The sequence below is a fragment of the Chionomys nivalis genome, chromosome 1 (genome assembly GCF_950005125.1).
Source record: "Chionomys nivalis chromosome 1, mChiNiv1.1, whole genome shotgun sequence".
Taxonomy (NCBI): domain Eukaryota; kingdom Metazoa; phylum Chordata; class Mammalia; order Rodentia; family Cricetidae; genus Chionomys; species Chionomys nivalis.
The window spans coordinates 21,860,106-21,882,362 of NC_080086.1; the positions used below are offsets into that span (position 1 = coordinate 21,860,106).

General features: G+C 39.0%; 1 protein-coding gene across 1 annotated transcript; it reads right to left on the reverse strand.

Annotated features, from left to right (window-relative positions):
- Positions 1-459: 459 nt before the first annotated feature.
- Positions 460-21,599, reverse strand: LOC130882593 (killer cell lectin-like receptor subfamily B member 1F). The gene is made up of 7 exons (XM_057782847.1): positions 21,552-21,599; positions 18,184-18,287; positions 14,460-14,558; positions 11,399-11,473; positions 4,312-4,466; positions 3,858-3,973; positions 460-1,053 (listed from the first exon to the last, which is right to left on the reverse strand). Exons 2-7 carry the CDS (start codon positions 18,266-18,268, stop codon positions 909-911), a joined length of 675 nt encoding a protein of 224 aa, XP_057638830.1. The 5' UTR covers positions 18,269-18,287; positions 21,552-21,599; the 3' UTR covers positions 460-908.
- Between the last annotated feature and the right edge of the window lie 658 nt (positions 21,600-22,257).

The following is a 22,257-nucleotide window of genomic DNA, read 5'->3' on the forward strand; positions in this document are numbered from 1 at the left end:
ATAAAAGCAGACATCCAGAATATTTATCAGAATAAATATGTATTTTAATTTCTCTAAAAGAAGATTGAAAAGATGTCATTTATTTTATACTAAAATAACCAAATATTTAGCTGCATATTTTCTACAGTATATGTCATAAGCTATAGAGGGGTGCAGAAGAAAGAAGTGATGAGAAAATTAGAATGGAAAGGCCTTTGGAATGGTGGGAAGAGACAAATCCCTGTATTAGTCCATTTTTTGTTGCCATAACAAGAAATTGGAGGGGAAGAGACCTCTTGTCTCACAACTCTGGAGACTGGCAAGCCCAGGGTCAATGCCCAGCATCTGCCCAGAGTCTACTGGTACAATAACACCGTAGTGTGGGCGACATCACATGGACAGAGTTCATTTTACCTAGAGTCACTCTCAATATCATACATTAGTTAATTATTGACTTGATTAATTTGGAAGTGTCAATCAAATCAAACTCTTCCCTTCCCTAGATCCTTAACTACGGGCCTCTGGTGTCAAGGTCAAACATTTAATCAAGGTTGTAAGATAGCTTGGAGTAGAGTGTAGAGTAGGGATTTTGCAAACAGTTTTCTGCAGCTGTCTGCAAGATGACCTCGTGGACAGAGATCAGCAAGGGCTACACAAGGCCTCCAGCGCCCTCTGCTGTCCTGGACTTCCTTCTACAGAACACCTCTCTCAGAATGGCACATCTGCACCCGTGCACATTTACATTTATAAAATAAAAACATTGGTTACAGAATAAAGTCATGGGAGTGAGCATCTGTAGGAGTCACAGTGGTTTTGGAGTCCATGCTTTGTGTCACTGACTGCATTGGGAGGGCCAAGGAATGACAGCCTTGACAATTCAGTGCAGTGATCTCATGTGGAAGGCAAAGGAATAGAGATGTCATTCACAATCAGGAGTCAGGACAAGGACTGCAGTCATGGTTCAGTTTCTTTTGGCAGATCCAGCGGTTGTCTGAAGAACAGAAGTCAGAAAACACTTCTGTCTGTGAGATGACTGCACAGCTGTTTTCTTCTTCAGTGCCCATGATTCTTAATCTAAAGAGCAAAGAATAGCTGCTACTAGTGTTTAGGGTTTTCTTACAATTATCCACATCAGCCATTAATTTTCTCTGGACTTTTAAGGATGCTGTAGATTACATAGTGTTTAAGCATAGTAAACACAGTAACAAACATTAGAAACACATGTAAACATTAAATATACAGCTGATAGAAATAATATAATTTTCAGTTTTGCCCTCACAGAAAAGAACTCTAACAGCAAGAACCTTCGTAATAATGTAGAAAAAGGATGTTTGGGAATTGGGAGGGGGTGAAAACTCCTCATTCTATTACTAACATGCATGTGACCATGTGGGAAGAATCTTCATTTTACTGAGTTACAGATTTCTTAAATGTTTAGTGTATTACCGGTTGCTGTTTGGAGAAGTCACTTAGATATGCATGGATGCATGACAACATTTACACAGAATAGGTGCTCTGTAAATGTATTCAACACACAGAGTGAACACAGTAGGTCTACCAAATTGGATGCAGAGAAGAACCTCAACTCATGTGGAAATGGAGTTCCAACCTGTCTCAACTCAGAGCTGGTGGGTCTTTGCATTATCATAACACTAGTCCCACACTCAGGGTTCCTAGGATCACTGGAGGTGGTAATGACCAGAAGTCATGCACAGACACAGGCATCTTCTGGGGTGATTAAAGGAAGGGGTGAGCTCAAGAGTAGCCTGTCTTGAACAGAGAATGTCACCTATCAGGAAGTAGGCAGGGTTTTCTCACAGCTGACCTTTGCCTCTCATCATTTCTTCTTGGAGTCTCTTGTCCCTAAGCAGCAAATTTGATGTTACCCTTGCGGCCAGCATGCTAATCAAACTATGAGCTTTCGTCAGCTGGGCTTCTGCAAATGTCCCTATTTTTTTTCATCCATTAGCTTCTTTCTTCAGTCCTCAAGATCCTTTTATTAAGGCCAATCTGTTCAAATCAATGACTTATTTTCATTGATGGATTGCCAGGGATTCACCAGCCAGACATCTGGTGAGGGAACTAACATAATCTCACTTAATTCCCAAAATAATCCTGTTTGAAAAATTTTTACTTTTCCTCTGTTTCCCCAAGTTTCCTTATGGGAAGACCAGGGCTCTGGGAGTTAAAATAAATATTTACTTTGTGTATGTGAGAGAAAGAGTGGGTAAAGGGAGGGACTGAGGAAGGGTCAGAGCTTGTGTAAAAGTCAGAGGAAAATTTTGGGAGGAGCCTCCCTTTCTATCTTGTTTCTGCCACTGTGATGTGTGATGTGGGATTCCCCTCTGTATGCTGTGAATACCACTGGTTGATAAAGAACTGCTTTGGACCTATAGCAGAGCAGAACAGAGGTCGGTGGGGTAAACAAAACTGAATGCTGGGAGAAAGAAAACAGAGTTGGGGAGAAGCCATGGAGCTGCCACCAGAGACAGACATACCAAAATTTTGCTGGTAAACTACAGCCACCTGGTAATACACAGATTAATAGAAACTGGTTAAATTAAGATGTAAGAGTTAGCCAATTAGTGATAAGAAGCTATCACTAATGGAGCAAGCTGTGATTTAATTAATACAATTTCTGTGTGGTTGTTTCGAGGGGTCTGGGCAGCCAGGATATGAACAAGCAGCCTTCACACAACAGCTGTGTACTCCAGGCTCACTGGTCCAGGAGCATCTGAATGATTCTTCTGTCTCCACCTCCCATTTCTCTGCAGGAGTGCAGGGATACAGATGTGCATCTCTTAATCTGGCTTTTTATGTGGGTTCTGTGGACTGAACTGGGAAGTTTACAAAGCTAGAGCTTTTACCCAGAGCCATTTTTCAGTACGGTTAAAACAAAAGCCGGTTTGACGGACACTTTCCATTGTAGCATGATGGCTTCCAAATGTACCTGGTCACTGCTGTCTAATCAGAGTATCCTTTTAACCAAAGAGTAAAATCACACAGTAACTGAGCCAAATCCTTTGCTTTACATAGATATCTCCACTTATAATCATATATTTACTATGAATCAAAATTAAGTAAGCATTTTGTATCATATCACAACAAAGAAATACACAGAGGGAGACACACACAAATGGACCCCTACTATGTATGAAAATGTTTTTAAACAGCAGTTTTTTTCTGATTCTGCCTAGAGAAAGAAAGTTCACGATATGCTATGCTGCAACTTTGTTCTAAAGTCTTGCTTTAGAATTACTGTGTAAGGGCCTAGAGAGATGACTTAGGAGTCAACAGTATTTAATGCTCTTACAGAGGATCCAGGTTCAAATTCTAGCACCCATATGGCTGCTCACAGCCATCTGTAACTCCAGTTCCAGGGAATCTGACTTCTGTAGGCTTCTGCATGCACATAGTACACATACATACACTCAGACACACACATATAAAATAAAACAAATAAAAGAAAAAATTTAAATTATATGTAAATGTAGGAAGTAGAAAAGTGGGAAAAGAAAGAAAAACCTATGTAATCCAGATAGAAGTTTTTAAATATTTTATCTCTTTTATCTCCAACCCTAGAAAGTTAATCTATTCCTTGTCCTTTAAAATTCCATTGAAAATAAATACACACTCTCTCTCTCTCTCTCTCTCTCTCTCTCTCTCTCTCTCTCACACACACACACACACACACACACACACACTTATAAATGGTTGATGTCTACTTGAACATGAAAAATTTCAACCAATATTGAAACTGTCTTTTCAGCCTATTCTTACCCTCTCAAATACTTATATACTTAATTAAAATTACAAAATTAAATTTTCAGTGACATGGATGTAAATTGAATATTCAGATTAGCTCTTTTAATACTTACAAATCAGGATTTAATATGGAGCCATTTATCCACTTCCAGGTTTTCTCTGGTGGTACATAATTTAGTCCAATAAAAAACTGCTGTCTTTTTCTCTTTGAGAAATCATGAATGAATCTCTATAATCAAAACAGAAAGAAAGACTTAATTCACAAAGTTTAGTTGTGACTTACTTTTTTCTGCCAACCTTCTAAAACTGTTACTTCTATTTCAAGTCTATCCTAACTCCCCAGCAGTAAAATTTTCTCTTCTTTGTGAAATTCATCTCTATATATTTATACTTTTAATAGACTCATCACACTATATTCAGTTATTAAATAATAAATCCAATTAGTCTTTCAGATTACAAGATATTTAAAATCTAAGTCTCCACTTCCTTAGCATAGACAGTTGGTTAAAGTCCAGAGGTATCAACTTAGCTTAATGAAAGTGTTTTATGTTCTACTGAGCAATTTACCAATTCTTCTTCATTTTCAATGAGCAGCAAAGTGGCTTCTTTCACAGAGCAATAAGTTAGACCTTCAGGCCAAGGTCCAGAAGTTTGAGAAAGATGTAAGCATTTATCCCGGTATGGATGCCAGTCTCTCGGACACTTTAGTATGACTGATCTTCCTAGAGTGAAAAACAAGATATGTTCTATTTCAGTCCTGTTTCTGATACATGACAGCTCCACATAGTAGTTGCTTCATTAGCTCATGCTGGAACAAGATCAATGCTCTCATATGGCAAGGAATCATTATTAATGGCAAAGGATTCATTTTATATTTTGTTTTTATTAATTAACTTCAAAGTAAACTGTACAGCGTGTTCCTTAAAATAATCAAATATTTCACTTTTAACTTGATGTCTGCCTATTAAGGATCATGTGTGTCAGCAGCATGGTCAAGGGACTAAGATGAGAGATATCAAGGTCACACAGCTTCAATGCAGTTCCCAGCATCAATAATTATAAACTGGAGCCATCACTGGGGTGAGTGAGTTTCTGACCCGTGGCAGCAGCCCGGGACAGGGAACTCAGACATTCCTCATCCCCCCTATACTTTCTGGTCTTCCTGCAGGGGCTATAATCCCTGGATACTGCCTCTCTCTTCCTATCCCACTCAGCTTGCATCCAGAACCCCCCCTTCGGCCTCCCTCCCCTCTTTGGGCACATAACATCACCCAGCTCAGCCTGTTCAGGCGCTGAGACCGAATTGTGAGGGCAACTGGTTGGGCAGTAGTTCCTTTGTCTCAATAGCCTGCCTGCACCAAGCAAGGTAGGCCCTTTGTTTACGAGCTACCCAAGCAGTACGGAGATCTGATCTAGACACCAGGAGAGCTATCACTGGGGAGTGCCATCACTGGGAAGGTACATCAGTGGGCAAGGAGACCTGATCCTGTAAAAGAAGATCCATAGGGAAGCATTTGGAGGAAGAGATGGGAAAGCGCCAATGCAAGAATTCACCCAACAATCTGAAACACAACATGAAACCACCAGAACCCAGTAACCTTACAAGGGGACATGAACACCTTAATCAAGAAGAAGTAGAAAAAACTGACTTTATGAAAGTGATAGAGGCCCTTAAATAGCATGTAAAAAACGCCCTTATAGAAATGGATGAGAAGAATAACAGAAAGTTTGAAGAATTGAGTAAATCAGTGAATGATACCCTAGGAAACCAAGGAAAAACAATCAAACAGATAATGGAAACAGTTCAAGACTTGAAAACTGAAATGGAGGGAAGGAAGAAAACACAAACAGAGGACCAGCTGGACATGGAAAATCCAGGTAAAGAAATAGAGACTACAGAAACAAGCATAACCAACAGAATACAAGAGATAGAAGAGTCTCAGATTCTGAAGATACCATAGAGAAAATAAACACGCTGATCAAAGAAAACAGCAAATCCAACAAACTCTCATCACAAAATATTCAAGAAATCTGGGACACAATAAAAAGACCAAACCTAAGAATAATAGGAGTAGAAGAAGTAGAAGAAGTGCAGCTCAATGGTCCAGAAAATATATTTAATAAAATTATAGAAGAAAACTTTCCCAACCTAAAGAAAGACATACCTATGAAGGTTCAAGAAGCATACAGAACACTGAATAGACTGGATCAAAAAAAATCCCCTCGCCATATAATAATCAAAACACAAAGCATACAGAATAAAGAAATAATATTAAGAGCTGCAAAGGAAAAAGGCCAAGTTACTTATAAAGGTAAACCTATCAGACTTACACCTGACTTCTCTATGGAAACCATGAAAGCCAGAAGGTCCTGGATAGAGGTACTGCAGAAACTAAGAGACCATGGATGCAAGGAATCCCAGACTACTATATCCAGCCAAGCTTTCGTTCACTATAAATGGAGAAAACAAAATTTTCCAGGATAAAAACTAATTTAAACAATACATAGCCACAAATCCAGCCTTACAGAAAGTAATAGAAGGGATCACAAACCAAGGAGTCCAACAATGCCCACAATAACTCAGACATCTAGAGACCCTTCACCAGCACAACCCGAAGAAGGGAAACACACAAACTCTACTACCAAAAAAGTGACCAGAGTTAACAACCAGTGGTCATTAATATCGCTTAATGTCAATGGACTCAACTCACCTATAAAAAGGCACAGGCTAAGAGATTGGATATGAAAACAGGATCCAACATTCTTCTGTTTACAAGAAACACACCTCAACCACAAAGACAGGCATCTACTCAGAGTAAAGGGCTGGGAAAGGCTTATCAAGCAAATGGACCTAAGAAACAAGCAGGTGTGGCCATACTAATTTCTAACAAAGTTGACTTCAAACTAAAATCAATCAGAAGAGATGGAGAGGGACATTTTATACTCATAACAGGAACAATTCAACAGGATGAAGTCTCAATCCTGAATATCTATGCCCCTAATATAAAATCACCCACTTATGTAAAAGAAACATTACTGAAACTCAAGGCAGTCATAAAACCGCACACACTAATAGTAGGAGACTTTAACACTCCTCTCTCATCAATGGACAGGTCAATCAGACAGAAACCTAACAGAGAAATAAGAGAATTAATGCAGGTAATGAATCAAATAGACTTAACAGACATCTATAGAACATTCCACCCAAATAGGAAAGAATATACCTTCTTCTCTGCAGCTCATGGAACCTTCTCGAAAATTGACCACATACTCGGTAACAAAGCAAACTTACACAGTTACAAAAAGATATTAGTAACCACCTCTGTCGTATCGGATCACCATGGATTAAAGTTAGAATTCAACAACAATGCTACCCCCAGAAAGCCTACAAACTCATGGAAACTGACCAGTAAACTACTGAATCACAACTGGATCAAGGAAGAAATAAAGAAAATAATTAGAGTCTTCCTTGAATTCAATGAAAATAAAGAAACAACATACTCAAACTTATGGGACGCTATGAAAGCAGTCCTAAAAGGAAAGTTCATAGCACTAAGTGTCCACTTAAAGAAAATAGAGAAAGCACGCGTTGGAGACTTAACAGCCCACCTGAAAGCTCTAAAAAAAAAAAGAAGCAGACTCACCTAGGAGGAGTAGAAGACTGGAAATAATCAAACTGAGGGCTGAAATCAACAAAATAGAAACACAGAAAACAATCCAAAGAATCAATGAAACAAAAAGCTGGTTCCTGGAGAAAATCAACAAGATTGATAAACCCCTATCCAAACTAATCAAACGTCAGAGAGAGAACACGCAAATTAATAAGATTAGAAATGAAAAGGGGGACATAACCACAGACACAGAGGAAATTCAGAGAATCATTAGATCTTACTACAAAAGCCTGTATGCCACAAAACTGGAAAATGTAAAAGAAATGGACACTTTTTTAGACAAATGCCATATACCAAAGTTAAACTAGGACCAGATGAACAATCTAAATAGACCTGTTACCCACGAACAATTAGAAGCTGTTATCAAAAACCTCCCTACGAAAAAAAGTTCAGGACCAGATGGTTTCAATGCAGAATTCTATCAGAACTTCCAAGAAGATCTAATACCTATACTCCTTAATGTATTTCACAATATAGAAACAGAAGAGTCATTGCCAAATTCCTTCTATGAAGCTACAGTTACTCTGATACCAAAACCACACAAAGACTTAACCAAGAAAGAGAATTACAGGCCAATCTCACTCATGAACATCGACGCAAAAATCCTCAATAAAATACTAGCAAACTGAATCCAAGAACACATTAGAAAAATTATCCATTATGATCAAGTAGGCTTCATCCCAGAGATGCAGGGCTGGTTCAACACATGAAAATCTATCAATGTAATCCATCATATAAATAAACTGAAAGAAAAAAACCATATGATCATTTCATTAGATGCTGAAAAAGCATTTGGGAACTTCAACATCAATTTATGATAAAAGTCTTGGAGAGATTAGGGATACAAGGGTCACACCTAATATAATAAGAGCTATTTACAGCAAGCCGACAACTAACATCAAATTAATCAAAGAGAAACTCAAAGCCATCCCACTAAAATCAGGAACACGACAAGGCTGTCCACTTTCTCCATACCTCTTCAATATAGTGCTTGAAGTTCTAGAAATAGCAATAAGACAACATAAGGGGATGAAGTGGATTCGAATTGGAAAGGAAGAAATTAAACTTTCATTATTTGCAGATGATATGATAGTGTACATAAGTGACCCCAAAAACTCCACCAAAGAAAGCCTACAGCTGATAAACACCTTTAGTAATGTGGCAGGATACAAGATCAACTCCAAAAAATCAGTTGCCCTCCTATACACAAAAGATATGGAAGCAGAGAGGGAAATCAGAGAAGCATCACCTTTCACGATAGCCACAAACAGCATAAAATATCTTGGGGTAACTCTAACCAAGGAAGTGAAAGATCTATTTGACAAGAACTTTAAGGCATTGAAGAAAGAAATTGAAGAGGATACCAGAAAATGGAAGTATCTCCCTGGCTTTTGGATTGGGAGGATCAACATAGTAAAAATGGCAATTCTACCAAAGGCAATTTATAGATTCAATGCAATCCCCATTAAAATCCCATCAAAATTCTTCACAGATCTTGAGAGGATAATAATCAACTTTATATGGAAAAACAAAAAACCCAGAATAGCCAAAACAATCTTATACAATAAAGGAACTTCTGGAGGCATTACCATCCCTGACTTCAAACTCTATTACAGAGCTACAGTAATGAAAACAGCTTGGTATTGGCATAAAAACAGAGAAGTCAACAAATGGAATCGTATAGAAGACCAGGATTTTAACCCACAAACATATGAACACCTCATTTTCGATAAAGGAGCTAAAAGTATACAATGGAAGAAAGAAAGCATCTTCAACAAATGGTGCTGGCACAAGTGGATGTCAACCTGTAGAAGAATGAAAATAGACCCATATCTATCACCATGCACAAAACTCAAGTCAATTGGATCAAAGACCTCAATATCAATCTGAACACACTGAACCTGATAGAAGAGAAAGTGAGAAGCACCCTACAACATATGGGCACAGGAGATCGCTTCCTATGTATAACCCCAGCCGCACAGACATTAAGGGCATCATTGAATAAATGGGACCTCCTGAAACTGAGAAGCTTCTGTAAAGCAAAGGACACTGTCACTAAGCCAAAAAGGCAACCCACTGACTGAGAGAAGATCTTCACCAACCCTGCAACAGACAAAGGTCTGATCTCCAAAATATATAAAGAACTCAAGAAACTAGACTTTAAAATGCTAATTAACCCAATTAAAAAAATGGGGCACTGAACTGAACAGAGAATTCTCAACAGAAGAAGTTCAAATGGCCAAAAGACACTTAAGGTCATGGTCAACCTCCTTAGCGATAAGGGAAATGCAAATCAAAACAACATTGAGATATCATCTTACACCTGTCAGAATGGCTAAAATCAAAAACACCGATGATAGCCTTTGCTGGAGAGGTTGTGGAGGAAGGGGTACCCTCATCCATTGCTGGTGGGAATGCAAACTTGTTCAACCACTTTGGAAATCAGTGTGGTGGTTTCTCAGGAAATTCGGGATCAACCTACCCCAGACCCAGCAATACCACTCTTGGGAATATACACAAGAGATGCCCTATCATATGACAAAAGCATTTGTTCAACTATGTTCATAGCAGCATTCTTTGTAATAGCCAGAACCTGGAAACAACCTAGATGTCCTTCAATGGAAGAATGGATGAAGAAAGTATGGAATATATACACATTAGAGTACTACTCAGCAGTCAAAAACAATGACTTCTTGAATTTTGCATGCAAATGGATGGAAATAGAAAACACTATCCTCAGTGAGGTGTCCCAGACCCAAAAAGATGAACATGGGATGTACTCACTCATAATTGGTTTCTAGCCATAAATAAAGGGCATTGAGTCTATAATTTGTGATCCTAAAGAAGCTAAATAAGAAGGTGAACCCAAAGAAAAACACATAGCTATCCTCCTGGATATGGGAAGTATACAAGATTGCCGAGCAAAAAATTGGGATCTTGAGGGTGGGTGGGATAGGGATAAGGGGAGATGGGGAGAGAAAAGTGAGAAGGGGAGGATGTGGGGATCTTGGGGAATTGGGATGGTTGGGATAAAGGAAGGATGGATATGGGAGCAGGGAAGCATATATCTTAATTAAAAGAGCCATCTTAGGGTAGACAAGAGACTTGAACCCAGAGGGGCTCCCAGGTGCCCAGGGGGATGTCCCCAGTTAATTTCTTGGGCAGCTAAGGATAGGGAACCTGAAATGGCCCTATCCTATAGCCATACTGATGAATATCTTGCATATCACCATAGAACCTTCATCTGGCGATGGATGGAGATAGAGACAGAGACCCACATTGGAGCACCGGAATGAGCTCCCAAGGTCCCAATGAGGAGCAGAAGGAGGGAGAACATGAGCAAGGAAGTCAGGACCGTGAGGGGTGCACCCACCCACTGAGACAGAGGGACTGATCTATTGGGAGCTCACCAAGGCCAGCTGGACTGGAACTGAAAAAGCATGGGATAAAACCGGACTCTCTGGACACGGCGGACAATGAGGGCTGATGAGAAGCCAAAGACAATGGCACTGGGTTTTGATCCTACTTCATGTTCTGGCTTTGTGGGAGCCTATCCAGTTTGGATGCTCACCTTCCTAGACCTAGATGGAGGGGGGAGGACCTTGGACTTTCCACAGTGCAGGGAACCCTGACTGCTCTTTGGACTGGAGAAGGAGGGGGAAAGGTGTGGAGGAAGGGAAAGAGGAATGGGAGGAGGGGGAGGGAAATGGGAGGCTGGGAGGAGGCCGAAATTTCTTTTTCAATTAAAAAAATTACAATTAAAAAATAAATAAAAGAAAAATAGTTTCTCTAAAAAAAATAATAATTATAAACTGTGTGACTCTTCATGAGTTCCTAACATTTTATGGCTGTTTTCTCAGAAAAAAAAAAAACATAGTGATATAATGATTCATGGAGGGCTATTGTGAACTTTGACTGAAGCAACTCACAGTATATATCAAAAATCACCTCTTATTCTCAGGAAATTCAAGCCACACAATTACCTGTTGATTCAGTCCTGTTCTCTTGAGCAGTCACACTGTATTTTTCTGTTGGTGATTTTTGCACTAAGAATCGCACTATTAAATAAGAAAACACAGAAAGAATTAAATACTGAAACACATGGTGGGATATGTATTCTATTTCTCTGTCGCAGGATATTTGATCATACTGTGAACACAAAGATTAAATTGTTTAAATAAAATTAACTGTAGGTCAAGAGGTGGACCAAATAACCAGTTGACTAGAAATAACCACAGAAAGTTAGGGAAAGTCAGGAGGAGAGAGACAGACAGACAGACAGACAGACAGACAGACAGACAGAGGCATAGGAAGTAGAAGGGAGGAACCACATCTTAGTGGAGAAGATTTTGTTTCAGTTGGTGTAGGAGAAACTATTGCTGGGACAATAGCTGTAGCAGGCTTTTTCTTTGGGCCACTGGCACACAAATAATGACATGCAGACTTATTATTAATTATGAGAACTCTGTCTTAGCTTAGGCTTGTTCCTAACTAGTTCTTATAACTTAAATTAGCTCACATTTTTAAATCTGATATTGTTTTTTTAACATGGCCTTTACTCTGTGATGTTCATCTTGTTTTCTCTGTGTCTGTCTTGTGACTCTATCTTTCTTCATCCCCAAGACCTCGTGTCCCCAGTATTCCCACCTAACCTCTTCCTGCCTAGCTATTGGCAATTCAGCTCTTTATTAAACCAATCAATATGTCACAGTGACACATTCACACAATGTAAAGGAATATTCCACAACATTTAACCCTTTTGTCTAAATAAAAGGGAAAAATCTTAATTCTAACATACTAAAACTATAAATAATAAGAACAATTATCAGGTAAGAACTGCATACACAATGTTCAGTCCATTTGTATTTGGCATATTTGAAGAAAATGCCCTATCTTATCTTGATAAATGCATCTTATCTTGATGAATTTAAAGTTTTATATCTAAACCATTTTCTATCATAACTTGTATTACCATCTGAAAACTATCTTTTTGGACCTCAAAACATTTTTTGATAAACAATTTAAGCTTTTATGTCTCTCAACCTTATACATTTTATACCTCTTTTGTGAGTGTCTTCATTGAATTTGGTAAGAAAGAAAACTGTAACTATAACTATCTACTCTTCAACTCTGTCAGAGGCCCAAGAAGGATATAATATTACCTGAAGAAACAAGAGGTACAGACCAAGCAATTTTCAAACCTATTGAAATGACAGAAACAGCTGGCGGCCTAGACAGTCATCCAAGGTTCCTGTATAACATTGGGTATTCATCTTTGGCCTACAAGCCTAGAATATTTGACAGACTTTTCCTGTGAAACAAGAATTTTTGAAGGACTGTCCTATCCTATCTTGGCAACATTTGTCAGTTGCTTTCTTTTGTGTCCTGCTTGTCCAGTTTGGGCAGCATAATGTCAGAAGTCAGGGCAACGACAGTTTCTTGCCCAAATGGCTAGCTTTGACCACAAAAAAACAAACTCCATATGAAGGTTCTTCTATGCCCATCATCCTCTTTTGAAGTAAATTATTGTTGCCAGGAGTAGGTGTGTCTCACTGTCATGAAAAGCCTTATGCTATTAAAACATTTTAAATGCATATTCTAATAGATCTTTGAAGTGTTTGAAGATCACTTATCTATCTAAAATATCTCTGTATGATCTTGAAACTATACTTAACTTGATTATAAGTTTGATTGTTATATATGACTATTAACCTGTCTTTTTTATTATCATAAATAGCTTTCAAGAACTAATACTTTACATTATGTTTTTAAATGAAATGTATAGAGATAATACCTTAAACAATAGTAGAAAAATATATACAGTATAACTAAAATAAACTTGACTTTGTATCAACATACAAAAATCCATACTAATGTAAAATATTTGAGACTAGTGGTTATTCAAATGTAGACACAACAATCTACCCTTTTATTCCATCATCTCATATAAAATACACCCTTTTTCCCTTCATAAAGAGATTCCTGAATATTTTTTAATCTGCAATTTTTAGTGAGACTCGGTAACCTTTACTCTGTACTGTCCATCCTGTTTCCTCCTCATCTGTCTGGTGACTTTGACTTTTTTCTTCCCTGAGACCTCTCTGCCCCCAAGAAGTTCCACCTAACCTCTTCCTGCCTAGCTTTGGCCATTCAGCTCTTTATTAAACCAGTGATGGTGACAAATGTTCACATAGTATACAGAAATTTTCCACAGCAAACAGCAGAGAAGGAAGATGAGGCATCTACTTTCTCTGCCTCTCTGAGCTAACAGGTTTCATGCCAGCATCTGACTCCAAAATCTTCATTGGAAAATAAAAAGATAAAGTCTTAGTCAAAAGCAACATTTGCCTCCCTTCATGGAGGTGGCTAAGGTAGTGGCAAAGGTGGACAGTGGGACATGAAAGTTCCCCTGGGTCACACCCTCAAAAGTGAGGCGATAATTGCCAAGGTGTAGTTAGCAGCTGAGGCATTGGTAGGTTAAGGAACAGCCACTGTGCTGCGGATAAAGCAGTATTTCTCACTTCAGAAAATTAAATTATTTCAAAAAATATGAGCATATAGACTGAGAAAAAATATCACCAAACTGGAATAAGAGACAAGCGGGGAGACGGGATATATGAGCCAGAAAAGTACAGAATACATGTACTGAGGTTGCATATGGTCTGATTGACTGGTCAAACTGTGGGTGCTCACAGTCACACCTGAGTTTGCACTTCTTCAATCACTCCCATCGCAAGAGAAGGTGGAGGTATGTAATAAGCTAAATATGGGGACATTTTGGTTTCCTTGATTTTTTCACATTTTTGTCACACTTGTGACATATTCTTCTGCAGTTCTAGATACACATATGGCATACCCCATGTTTCTCAGGAAAATTGAGAAGTATGGAAACAATGTGAAGTTTCTATAGTGGACAAGAAATGTTGTCCTGTAGCTTTCAATGTCATTGACCTTCCCCCTAGTCTCAAGGAGGTGAAATGCTGTGAAGAAGACTTATAAGTTTATGAGGGAAAATTCTGAAGCTAAGGCTCTTACTTCACTTACCTAAGACACTGAGTCCAATCAGGCTCAAGAAAAGAAGGATCAGCCCAGCACAGCCGAGTTTCAAAACCAACGGATGCCAGTGTTGGCATTGATAGGTATCTAAGAAGTGCAACATAAACACTTGTTAAATCCACTCGAGAACAGATACATGAGATAAAAATCAAAGGTGGTCTTGCAACTACATAAGACACCTTAACTTCAAAGGCTCTTTTCTGCATTCCTAGTAGATTGACTAAAACTGGAGTTAGTGCTACACTCTATGTGTACTGTTTTACAAACACACACACGTGTGTGTGCATGCATGTGCAGAGAGAGAGAGAGAGAGAGAGAGAGAGAGAGAGAGTCCTTTTCCTTGTAGGGTTTCTGACTATAGGTGCGGAGTCAGTGAGATATTAACACCTGCCTCAGAGACCATAACATGCTGGATGCCAACAAGGAAACACTTAAATGGAAATTAAGATTTTGCCTTTGGAGATGACATCATGTCAAGCAGAGTGATCATGGCAGGTTTTCCTGTGAGATGATGCTAGATCCAAGCCTTAAAAGAAAATTATGGAATATTTGTGTACACTATAAAGATATGTCTCTGGCTAAGGTGCCTTATGATTGGTTTAGTAATAAGCTGAATGGCCACTAGCTAGTCAAGAAGGGGTTAGGTGGGACTTCTGGGTACAGAGTGGACTTGGGGAAGAAGAAGAGCAGGGACACCAGTCAGACAGAGAGGAAACAGAAGATGTAAGATGAGAGAGAGGTAAAAAGCCATGAGGCAAAAACATAGGTTAATATAAATGGGTTAATTTAAGTTATAAGAGCCAGTTAGGAACAAGCATAAGCTATAGGACAATATTTCAAAATAATAAGAAGTCTCCAAGTCATTTTTTTGTGAGTTGGTGTCCCAAAAAATTATGTTTACATCCAATATTATGTTGTACTGCATTATTTAATGTTATATAATGAAAATTTAAAATATGAGTGTTCTTAATACTAGACTTTGTAAAAATCATCAAAATAATGACTGCATGAAGTTTTCTGTATTTTACAAGAATTGGATTTCAAGAGTAGAAAGAGTGAGAAAAGGCAGAAATATGAAATAATACACAAATACAAAACAAGAAACATGACTCGTTAGGCTTATTTAATGGACTGTCACTCTATGCTATACTAGTGTTCAGGAGAAATTCTAGGCTGTTTTAAATACACTAGTCTCCTCATATTTCTAGTATCTCTAGGAACCTTGTCCCGTAACACAACATGTCCTACAAGGCAGAAATGACAGCACAGGATCTCATTCCTCAGGCTCAAGGCCTGTGTGTTTCCTTCCGTGACAATCTTGTGTCACCTTTGACCACAGAGCATTGCTCACTGTCCACAGAAGATTGCTTAGAAAACCTCTGCATATGAGATCAAATCTCTTCTATAAAATGTGTTATTTGCACAGGACCTGCGTGCTTATCCCTGTGTGCTTTAGATAATCTCCAGATTACCTACAGCTTCTAAGATGATCATCATCATCCAGAACAGTGCTTGACACATTTAGGGGCTCATTTCTGAGTGAATGCATGATCTCTGTGCACCTTTTTAGCCATCCTACTATCAAAGCAAACTTTTGATCATTTGGCTACAAAGCAGGTCACTGCCCATGTACCTCTTTCTGTATTTGTTTGTTGGTTCACTGGGAGATCTAATCACCATGCTATGAATTACCTGCAGTTTTGAGCTGTTTAGCTAATTGGTCAAGGCTGTTTCATTTCCTTCACTACAGAGTCAGTGTTTTCCCTTCACGGGCTTTGCTCTGGCTTTATTCTACTGCTTTTGTCCTTTGGGTTCATGTCCAAACTAATGCTTTGTAGGATAATAATCATAATTAGGGTGAACAAATTTTCTAGTCTCTTGATTTGGAATCATGGATGGTAGTGTTGAGGAAATCTCATTGTCTTTCTCAACCTTCATTTTTTCATATCCATTTAAACAAGGCCTTCCCCATCATTTTGCTAGGCTTGAACACAGGAAAATAAAAGCATGTTTCTTCCTATCATGCCAGCAAAAAGAATCCTCCCAGAAGTGTCAAAGCCTCCACTTTCCCCTGCCCCTGATGTGACAATAACAAAGAAGCAGATTTGAAGACTCTGTTTTCCTGACTTCTTAAAAAATTATTAGCTTGCTTTAAAATCACCAAGTGATTTGGCTTTTGAAGTTTGGGTGCATAAATAAAGACAATTTTTCCTAAATACATATGTACTTCCTTTAAGAAAGAAGAGAAGGAAATAGGGGAGCAAAAAGCAAAGGAAGGAATGAGGGAGAAAGGTAAGGAGGGAAAGAAGGAGGGAAGGGAGAATGGGAAGGAGGGACAGAAGGAGAGATAAAGGGAGGGAAAAGCAAGTCTGTATACTCTGAGCTAACCACAGGACACAACACCTCATATCAGGAGAGCTATATATCCAATGATATAATTAGAGTAATGGGCAGTTGTATCTCACACAGATTATGCCATACTATACATCACATTTTAAACATTGTCATTAATTTTTACATAACACTGAAATAACTGACAGACTTTAATTACTACACAGAAAAGTGACTAAAATTTCAGGAAGAACAGTAACATGATAGCTCTATTGATTCCTTGTGGCAGAGTTCAAAGCCTGTCAATGCAATGTTTTCCTTCATGGCATCATCCTATTATATAATAACTATGAGAGGTTTGTCCAAAGCAATAGATTATATTTTTGAATGACCAGTACCATCGATGATTGTTCACAGTACATAACCCTATAAACACACTTTTCTCTTTATTGCTGTTTTTTGTTTTTGTTTTTACTTTAAGTTTTATAATTTAATAGTTCCTAATCCAAAATCCTAAAATGTTGATAATCACATAGCTTCCCCAACATGTAGAAATAATGTCAAATTGAAACTGTTGCAATGTTATTGATATTAGTAAGGTCAATTAGATCATAGAATGCAATAGTTTCTCATGAAAATTTGATACATTTTCTACCTCAGTTTCTACCTCCCTCTGCCATGTTATCCTCTGAGCATTACCTCAGTCTTCCACATGCTTTCACTCCAATTACTGAATTCTCTAGAAGAGAGGGCTGGTTTATCCAATGCTGACTGCCAGGGGTGCAACTGCAGTACGGCTGAGTTCAAGTGTTTGTTCTGTACTAGAATGGACAAGTCTGCAGTGTCTCTAAACACATTTTTCTGTTTGTATGTGAAAAATATTATTTCTTCGGCGTCTTGACTAACACTGAATAGGAGAAGCCCTATTCACGTTTCATGAAGGCTAGTCATACAAAATGGCAGTGCGTATGCTTTTTCTTCCCGATGTTGTAGTTGTCTACAGGCAAGCTGTCCTACACTAATCAACAATACTAAGAATAGCACAGCTTCAGAGAAATAACTTTTTAATTCATTAGTGTGGGTGTGTGACAGAGAGAGTATTGTGTGTGTGAGAGAGTATGAGTGTGCATGTAACTGCAGGTGTGTGTGTGTGTGTGCCTATGTGTGACTGCAGGCATATGGATGCCACACTAGGTGTAGAGGTCAGAGAACAACTTTCAGGAGATGATTCTCTTCCACCAAAGGTATTGGGAATTGAACTCTGGATGTCAGGTATTTGGAGCAAGTGATTTGCCTGAAGACTCATCTCACCATCCCAAGCAAAACTGTTAAAACTGAAACATATGGGAATCTTAATTCTAGAATATATCCAAGTACTTACCTGGGGGAAGAGATGGGGTTGATGCACGCTTGTGCCTTGGGGTCCTCAAGGTCTTTGCATCGCCACAGACTCTCCATGGGTCCATTGTCGGTTTGAGATGTAAACTGTGAACAGACAAGTTCTGTGAGGTCAAATGACAAAAGGAAATCCTCTGTGAGCACTCTGCTCTGCGCCCACACTCACCCACACTTGAAGCTAAGGGTTTTTTCCACAGTTACTGAACATGGGGTCCACTGTGATCACATGGTTTCCAAGTTCTTACCTTTCAAACAGAAGACGTAACACGTAATCTACTCTGAACTTCTGGTTCTTCTTCCTTCAATCATCTGTCTTCAGTTACTTTTCCCCGGCACAAGCAAACAAAGCAATCAATATCGAATTAAAATTTGAGGACTCCTCCCCACGGCACTCCCAGGAAATGTTCTGCGCCATGTCGTGAAAATAAAAACATGTGAAAGTCGTCTTTTCTATTTGACAAGAATTGAAGCTATAAAACCCTCCTGAAACATTCCTGCTGTGAAGGAATCTGTGAAATGTGGAAATGAAAATGTGAATGTGGATTTGTAAAAATTAATAATTAAAAGAAACGCATGACTGACACAATAGGAAAATCAGTGAGGAGGGAAGCACACGTCTTTCAGCCTTGTCCTGAGGTCGACGCAGATGTAACAATGTTCACCTGAGTGAAGGACTTCACCTGTCAGAGCTACAGAGAGAAAAGGACATGGGTCTATGGGATGTGCTAACTCCTCCAAGGACTTTCAGGCCTAGAGCCTTAGAGCAAGGACCACACCTAAATCAGAAGTTCTCAGATCACAAGTGAAAAAGAAGAAAAGCGAGGATTTCCTTAAAATCACTTTCTGTGGTTGGAGTGGAATTGTACCAGGTGCTCACAATTACATGACCATGGCCACAGTCTGCAGGCTGCGAGTTCCAGGAGTCAGGTGCACACTCACGACATGGAGAGCACACTCATTTCCCAGGACCACTGATGATTACAAAGCGAGGGGAAGCATGTGTTAGGGTCTCACAATGAACATAAGACTCAGTGAAAACCCCTCAGTTGCCACTCTTTGATGACAACCATTTCACTCAATGCCAAGCGTAGGGCCCTGTAGTGGCATTTCATTTGTATTTTAATAAATAAGCTTGTTGGGGCTGGAGAGATGGCTCAGCGGTTAAGAGCATTGCCTGTTCTTCCAAAGGTCCTGAGTTCAATTCCCAGCAACCACATGGTGGCTCACAACCATCTGCAATGAGGTCTGGTGCCCTCTTCTGGCCTTCAGGCATACACACAGAAAGAATATTATATACACAATAAATAAATAAATATTTCTTAAAAATAAATAAATAAATAAATAAATAAGCTTGTCTGAAGATCAGAGAGTAAATCAGCTCCTCTGGACAGCCTTACAGACCAGGCAGTGGTAACACACACCTTTAATCCCAGTAGCCAAACTAGTTTGACATAGAAAGCAGGCGGTGCATGCCTTTAATCCCAGTGGTCCACAGTTTTAATCTCAGCCCTAGAGAGGATTATAAAATCGGAGGAGACAGTTCTCAAAGTCTCATTCTGAGATTCCTGGAGGATCACCATTTTGGACTGAGGTTGAGGAAAGAGCCAGTATCTGGCTGCTTTGCTTTTTGGATCTTCAGGTTAAACATCAATATTGGTCTCTGAATTTTATTGATCATGCTTCAGGGTTCTGTCTTATTCTTCAACTGAACCTAAGATTTCAACAACTGTACAAGACTCTCCAGAGTTGTCCATCTTGAGTGATTCTATAAAAAATTCTAGAAAAATTATCAACTCTAGCAGACAGAAATTTCAATGTATATTATATAAGGATCTCAGGGTTTATTATATTATAATTACCTGGAAGTGTGATAATGATGCATGCTTTTGCCACATAAACTCCTTCTTTTGTCAAGATAGCATGCCCTTACACAGGAAATGTGTGAATAGACATTCCAGCTTTAAGTTCATTCATGGAACACATTTAAGTAAACATTCCTGTGGGATGAACAGGAAATATCAATAGAGCGAAGTCTGATGCTCTGAGGAGAAGAGTCACATGATGCTGTGAGGACACTGAACTTCAGCTGTAAGAGCTCACCTGTCTGTAGCTACTAGAAATCCACAATAGCTCTGCCAAGAATGGCAGATTTCAGGTAAAAAAAAAAAAAAGATTTCTAGCAAAGATGCTTACAGATGCCTCTATGCCACAAAGTGTGAACTAAGTGGAAAAACAACCCGAGATTAGTATCATTTGTCCACAGGAGTGTGAAGTAAACTGACCACTTGTGAGTTACAGAATATCAGAAACAGCACCAATTACTGAACAGGTATACAGTCATCATCATAGAGATAAAAATAAAACCCTCCTGAGATTGCACTTCTAGAGAATTTAGCTGTGCTAATGATGTCTTTTGACCACCTGATTGCCAGAATATTTTAGTATGAGATAGATGATAGATAGGTAGATAAATAGATCAGAATTCAGAATTACCTTGGTCTTATCACAATGAAATAGATGGAGAGAAACAGACAGAAAGACAGAGAAGGTGTGAGAAAGACTACAACATGGTGTTACATACAAATATGAGATACTAAATCAAAGTAAGTCAAATAGTGAATGATTCTAAGTAATACAGGAGTTCAGAGTGTGGCAACATTAAAACCAATATTGAGTGTCTCAAGAAGAAATAAAAACAAGTTTTAACTAGAAGCCTCTTTTCATACCAAACCTGTCCAGATTAATAATGGAAGTTTGGATGTATAGAAAAATGAGTAAACTATAAACAATCGTACTCTCTAATGTGGAAATGAATGTAATGAAGTAATAATGTTAAGCAAGAAAGTAAAAGTAAAAGCCAGAAAGTAATAATTGTCAGGAAAGATCATATGCTTTTGGACTGAAACTACAAAAAGAAAGAAAGAAAGAAAGAAAGAAAGAAAGAAAGAAAGAAAGAAAGAAAGAAAGAAAGAAAGAAAGAAAAAGGAGTGGGTGACATGTGAAGAATGGCTCACCAGGAAACTACAAAATCTCCTCCTTCTCCACAGAGGCATTGCTTTAGGCACTGCCACACAGAACAGAGCACCACAGTGAGAAGTCTGGAGACTAGCTGGGAGGGTGCAGTCAGAGCCCACTTTAAAACCAAGGAGATGCATTACAGAGAAGGGAGTAGGTAACTGGTGCAGCTCTCTCCTACTTCATCCTGCAGAAGACCTAGAAGGAAACCTCCCACACTGTTGAGAGACAGATCAATCTACTTCTAATTTAGTTTGGGTTCTTGTTGCTGTGAAGAGACACCATGCCCATAGCAACTCTCATAAAGAAAGCATTTAATTGTGGTGGCTCACTTACAGTTTCAGAGGTTCAGTCCACTTATCATCATGATGGGATCATGGCAACGTACAGGCGGATGTAGTGGAGAGGTACCTGCAGGGAATAGGAAGCCAACTGTAAGTCACACTGAGGAAGGTGTGAGCAAAAGAGACCTCAAAGCCTGCCCCTACAGTGACACACTTCCTCCAATAAGGTCACACCTCCTAATAGTGCCACTCCCTTTGGGGGCCTTTTCTTTCAAATCACCACAGTGTCCAAGGCTTTCTCAGAGGCCCTGATGAAAGAACAAAAGGAACTAATCCTGCGTTGTTGCCAAGGATGAACTTGGAAAGGCTGGGGCTGGTGTTAGGGATGGAAAAGTCTTAAGGTTTCAGTTACTGGGAACTTGGATATTCCTGTATAAAGACTGGAGCTGTCAGTCCCGAGCCCACTGTGTTCTTGGTCTGCCATGCCCTTTCAATACTCATGTTCCCTTTGCACATCACTGCTTGGTTATCTTCCTGCTGACTTCATCCCACTGTATGTTAGCTTTCCTCTGGCGCTGCCCCATTTATCCCCCGCAAATAGTGTATAAGATGCTGTATTTCTTAATAACTTTGCTTGAAATAAAGCACAGCTTCTGTAACTCATCCCAAGATTACCTTCATCTTCTTTATCTCTGATCCCCTGTTGCTGAAAAACAACCTGTTGGTCAGGGTCATCAAAGACAGCCTCCTTTTCAATG